This window comes from Balaenoptera borealis, assembly GCF_965194805.1.
Source record: "Balaenoptera borealis genome assembly, chromosome: 1".
NCBI lineage: Eukaryota > Metazoa > Chordata > Mammalia > Artiodactyla > Balaenopteridae > Balaenoptera > Balaenoptera borealis.
In genome coordinates, this window is record NC_138860.1 from 174,428,989 (window position 1) to 174,435,174 (window position 6,186).

At 42.9% G+C, this 6,186-nt stretch overlaps 1 protein-coding gene across 1 annotated transcript in view; it reads left to right on the forward strand.

Moving 5' to 3' along the window:
* LOC309631697 (RH-like protein) overlaps nt 1-6,186 on the forward strand; it is a 45,374-nt gene that overhangs the window by 36,306 nt on the left and 2,882 nt on the right. Inside the window, exon 9 of the mRNA XM_082398537.1 lies at nt 2,173-2,246. Coding sequence (XP_082254663.1) covers nt 2,173-2,246 — 74 coding nt within the window. The remainder of the gene's footprint in view (nt 1-2,172; nt 2,247-6,186) is intronic.

Below are 6,186 nucleotides of genomic sequence, written 5' to 3' on the forward strand. Positions count from 1 at the left end.
CAGGGGTTGAGGATAGAGTGGTAGCAAGGAGCCAGATCATTCTGAGAGATGGGAAGGCATTAGAGATCTGTAAACAGAGGATTGATGTTGTTTTGCTTCTGCAATATGACAGACCTGCAAAGAATCTTGGGGAGATACCAACTTGCCAGTCTTACATGCTAGGTGAAAACATGCATTCTGTACAGAACTGTTCACTGTTATTCTACAAGCAAACAGCTTTTATTGGTTAGACTTTCATATATTGTATCTCTAAGCATGGAGTGAATGCCAAATAAGAGACAAAATAGCATAAGTAGACACTAAGGAGTTGTGTGATCTTGGGCATGTCACTTTGGGCATTGGCTGGCTTCTCTGTAAAATGAAATGATTATAGTAACTAATCATATGGCATCCTTTCAGCTCTAAAACATGTATGAAAGTACTGTTTAGAGTTTTAGAGAGTGAGATTGGCTAGAATTGCTTTAACGTAACAGTTGGCCTCAGCTTTCGACAGAGTCTGAGGTGATTCATTAAATACAGATAAGAAAAATGTCTCCAGCCATCACTTTACATTCTATTCATGGTGGCAGTCCAACCCTGAATAGGGTTGCCAGACTTAGCAAGTGAAAACACAAGGCACCCAATTTGGAATTCAAAAGTAACTGAGCATCTTGTATTTTATCTGGCAGCCCTACACCTGCCCTCTCACACCATTTACCACTCTCCCCAGAGTGTGGAGGCTTCCTATGCTTCACTGAAGCCAAGAAAGAGAATAGAGGAAAGACACTCCTATTATTCCTTTAAGAGTTAAGACCAACCAGCTTTCCTCTTCACATGTTGCTTTCCACATGAGGGAGCCAGTGATAAAAAAGGACTTGGACAACGGAAGTGGAAAGAGGCCTCCAAAAGGCCAAGATGGCAACAAATTGACCCCCTAAAGCCAAGCATTTTACATATGAAGAGACCCCGTTCCGTGGAGCCCGTCTATAATATATGCACTTATTTAAGAAACCATCTTATCAAGCATAGTTACGGGGTTTCCCAGGTCAGGCAGATTAGAAATAGCAGATTAGACGTGGACAGGTTTCTAGAGGCAAGTCACCCTGGTAGAAGTTAGAAGTGAAAGCAGAGAGCCTGGCAGGAGAAGAGAAATTCCTAAAACCGGTCACAAGAACATGAGAAGCTTGGGCTGCTGGAGAACAGGCCAGTAGCCTTCAGCAGCTGTAGCCCTTCTCCAGGTTACACAGCACATTTCATAAAAGGATGTTCCTAGGAACGGTTCTGATTTTTTTTAAAAAAAAGTCTAAATGTGTTCAGTGTTGTCTCATAAGACAAGAAAATATAATAATTTTAGGGGATTTGCATCAGATGAGTAAGCCTCAGCTATCTGGAAAATATATGTAAGCGACAGGGATCATTTCTGAGTAATTCTAGCTAAATGAGGTGTGCTGATTGCACTCTACATGCCAATATCAGTTAAAGGCACGCACTATAAGACGAAAATATAAATAAGCACACACCTACTCTTGTTAATCTTACTATTTAATACATTGGGACTGATCATCATTAAAAATACACAGATAAACCTATCAATGGCATTTCCCTGCTTCACATGAAAGGTAAACACTACTTTATGTACTGGAAATCTGGCAGACTTTGAGCGACTGGGGAAGGCATAGGGCCCGAGCTCTCTGGGCGGAGGAGGGATGGTTGAAAAGAACAGGCACAGAAGCAAGTTGTTATAAACTACTTTCCTAACAAGTGGAATCTTGAGCTGAGGTCACTGGGACTTTATTGGAACCAGTGAGGATGGACCTGCAGGGGTGGCTATTTGAGTCGCTCTCCATGGTAGCTTTTGCATTTTAAATGGATCAGCTCTTAAGTGGGGCACGGTCTAACAGGGTCCTTCTATTCCGTCTTGGGAAGTGTGTTAATCCATGACTATCGTATACCTCCCTGCGTAACCTAAATCCTTTGGATGTAATTGCTCTTGCCAGTTCCTTTTGAAAGATGTCTATAGAATTAATTAAGCTGGTCCAGGAAGGACAGTGCATCAATTTGTCTATCTCCTGGTTGTGGAAGAAAAAAGGATTTCTGTTGAGATATCATAGTTGACTTATAATATTTTGATTAATTTTGAGATAACAAATGCAATCATCTAAGTGTGTAACATTTAATTATGAATTTAAACAGGTTTGCTCTTAAACCTCAATATATGGAAGTCACCTCACGTGGTTAACTATTTTAATGACCAAACTTTCTGGAAGGTAAGAGTTTTAACCTATTAATGTCTAAGGTTTTGAGTAAATGAACTTAAAAAGATACCTGGGTATATATGTTAACTTGCTGTTTATGAGAGTAAAGTAACAAACAAACAAATCCAAGATGTGTGTGTGAGCATGTGTGCATGCGTGCGTGTGCGTGTGTGTGTGTGTGTGTTGGTGGGGGGGTGGGGAGGTAGTAAAGGTTCCCATTTCCCTGAGGCCTCAAAATCACTGAGGGTCAGGGGTGCGAGAACTGTCACTGGCCACATGTCTCCTCCCCACCTGGAGTCACCAAAGTGGGCGGGCGAACAGTTTGATGTGAAGGTGATGGAATCCTGCAGTGCAAGAGCCAGAAGGACCACAGGGGCCAGCGAGTCCAATCCCCTCACTTGATGGACCTCCAAGTGGAGCCATGAGTACCCAAGTTGTCACAGGGAGTGAGTGGCACAGCTGAAGAAATCAGAGCTAGTGGGGACATGAGAAAACTTGCAGGTGTCTGGGGTTATTTAGTCAGGGGACATAAAGCTCAAACAACTCAGCTGCTGCTGAGGGTCTGTGTGACATTGTAGTGTTTGTTGTCATGACTGGGCTAGAAAGGAGGTCAGGGCTCATTCCCTGAAACCCCACTGCCCTCCTCCCTTTAACCCACACTCACAGTTCACAAAGCATTCTGATGTCTGTCGCCTTAGGTAATCTTCCAATTGATGCTGAGGTTGGCTGGGCAAGCAGGGACCCATATTGCCAAGTTATAAATGGGAAGTGGGGGCCGACAGAGGGCAGGCTAATGCCCAGCATCATGCCTTTGTGAGTGGAAGCAGTCCTTCTGAGTCCCAGGCCAACCCTTTCTCCACCCAGCAGGCCAACATACTGACCACTAAAGGGACAGAGAACCAGCCTTTCTACAGGCCTTGGCATTTGTGTCTGTAGGGGCGAAACAGAGAGAACCTACGGAGAAAACCGACCTCGTCTCCCTTTCCTTCATCTCCGCGCTCTCTTTCCTCCTCTTCCTCTTGAAACAGCTTTCTAGAGGTATACTTGACAATGAACTGCACATATTTAAAGCATACATTTTGATACATTAAACATGTTTATACACCTACGAAACCATGACCGCAATAAAGGTAAGAACGTATCCATCACCACCAAACATTTCCTCCTGACTCTTTGAAACTGCTCCCTCCTGACTCCACCCTGTTCCATCCCCAGGCCACCACTGAGCTGCTTTCTGTCCTATAGATCAGCTTACATTTTCTATAATTTTATATAAATGGAAGCACACGGCATGTACTCTTCTTCGTCTGGCTTCTTTTGCTCAGTGTAATTATTCTGGGAGTCATCCACGTTGTTGTGTGTAATCTGCCTCATCTTGCACCAGCTTCTCTCTATATGGCTTCTCCCAACAGCTAGTCTCTCCCAGATCCCCTGCAAGTGTTCTTGCCCCTTTAGCAGAAGCAGGGTAATCTAGTGAAAGGACTCAGAAAACTGGCTTCATCCATCCATTCATTCCACAAGTGCTTATTGAGCAACTATTATATACCAAGCACTCTGCTCATTAACGAGAGATACCACAAATAGGACAAATATCCAGCTCAATTATTTGAGTTGCAATAAATACTTGCTGAACAAGTGAAGGAAATCTGAGGAACACCCCCCTCCCAATACTAGCCCCTTGCAGCAGCAGGTGAAATGGAGATTGTGTCCCTGGAACAAGAAGACCTGGATTCTAGTCACCATTCTGCAAGGTCTGATGTAGGCAAGACCCTTGACCTCTCTCACTGGTAAAATAAGAACAATAACCTTTGTTCTACCTCACTGGGTTGTTTTGAAGACCAAATGGGGTCATAACATATGTGACCACATTATGTAAATGCAAACTGCCATGTGAATGTGAAAGTTTATTACTAGGGGTTTAGACAACCAAAGGAATGTGTAAGCCTAACAGCTATCATTTATTGCAAGCCTATTGTTTCCGATTCTGTGCTGGATGCTTTTCAACATTATCTGATTTTATCCTCGCAAAAACCCTGCGTAAGAATAAGTCTCCCCGTCTGCAGATGAGGAGTAACTTGTCCAAAATGACAGAGCTAGTAAATGGAACAGGAGGAATTTGAATCGGTGTCTGTTTGGCTCCAAAGACACAGCATGTATGTGTTGTGGGCAGCTACTGGAGAATGGTTATTTCTCCCCTCATCTTCTGATGTATTTTTTTTACAGCTGAGTAGAACTATTTATTCAGCAGTGTACCACTTATAGCTTGCATTTAAAAAGCAAGAATATAAACTTCCAAAGCTGATAAATCCAGGGGTGATTTTTTTTTTTTTTGGTAAACCATCCAAAAAGACATTTTAAACGTTATGGAATGCCCTTTATTGTATGTCATAGAAGCAGACTACTGGGGGTTGGAAGGGACATTCCTTCACTGGTTGCCCAGACCATGCTCAGCACTTCCTGGGATGGGGCACTCACCACCCCCCAAGAACACCCATCCCATCCTTGGATGATTTTATTAAGATGTACTCATTCATTCACTATTAACTCCATAAATATATTATCTAATATGTGATCAATATTGTATGAAGAGCTGGGGAGACAAATCTAAATAAAATTTAGTTCTAGGTCTTAAGGAGCTGCATGTACTGATCCTTCGTCTTCCTGGAAATTACAGTGATCCTTACCCAGATACTGATTTACAAAAATCCAATTTATAATTTTTCATATGTCTTCTGCCTTCGCTAAGAGGATAAATTCTTTCAACTTTTAATTTCAATTTCATAAACCATGGATTTTATTTCATGCTTTCCAAGGCACAAGGACCCACTGACATCCATTTATTAAAATGAAGAAAGGAACTTTTTTTTGCGAGTCTCCCATGGACAAGCCCCTGTTCTGATTATTGTGTGGATGCAAACAGAGAAAATAGGGGTCTAAGCACTTAGAAGAACTGGATCTTTACCTGTGCACAGCTCTATCTATTAGGTACTAAATAAGTAACCCTGGCAGTAGCTGCTAGTTGAACCAGAGGAGGCAGAGGTCACAAGCTTGGGGAGGTTAGGATTTGCTGGATGTGGCTAAGTGACAGAAAGTGAAAGACATTCCAAGAAAGGGGAGAATTGAGAGCAAACACAGGAGAAGCATGAAGCAACTGGCTCATGGGCGAGTTGGCGAAGAGGAGGATGAATGGTGGGCAGAGTCACTTGAATCATCCTTCAGGCGATGGGAAGCTCCCAAGGTTTACGTGGGGAAATGGTGCCATAAAATGAATGTTTCAGGGGTGAGTAGTATGACAGGATTAAGCATGTAGGATGGATTCTGAAATGACTGCAGTATACTCAAGGTCATCCATTGCTTTCTGAACACATATTTGCTGTTTATTTTTTTCATGATTGTATTGCCAAGAAATTTAAACACCACCACTGTTTTGGCACAAAAACACGACAAAATGTGTTGAGTTCCTCTTGCTGTTTTACGCAAAACAGCATAGCCTTGTCACACTGGTGTCACCCCTGCTTCTGATTTAACATAGATGTTCTAGACACACAGTAAGGGCCCAAAAAATGCTCGTTCTGCCAAAATAAGGAGAGCCAGTTTTTAAAGCAAAGTAGGAAAACAGATCAGGAGCCTGCTGATTCCTCCCCTTTGGGAGGGGCCCAGTGGAAACAGCCTTATCTGGGAGGCAGATCTGAATTGAGTCCTAGCTCACCCACCACAGGCTGGTGCCCTTGGGCAAGTCACTTTACTTCTGTGGGGTGGAAGGGAGGCTCAGTTCCTTCATTTGTGAAATGAGATCAAATTCAACGTTCAGGAGTCAGACAGATCTGGGTTCTACCACCTCTAGCTCTGTGATCTCTGAAATGGAGATATCTCACTAGGTTGTTGGAAGGATTTAAGGGAGGTAACATGTGTGAAATGTTAGCGCACTGATCCATAGAGAACACCGCATAAA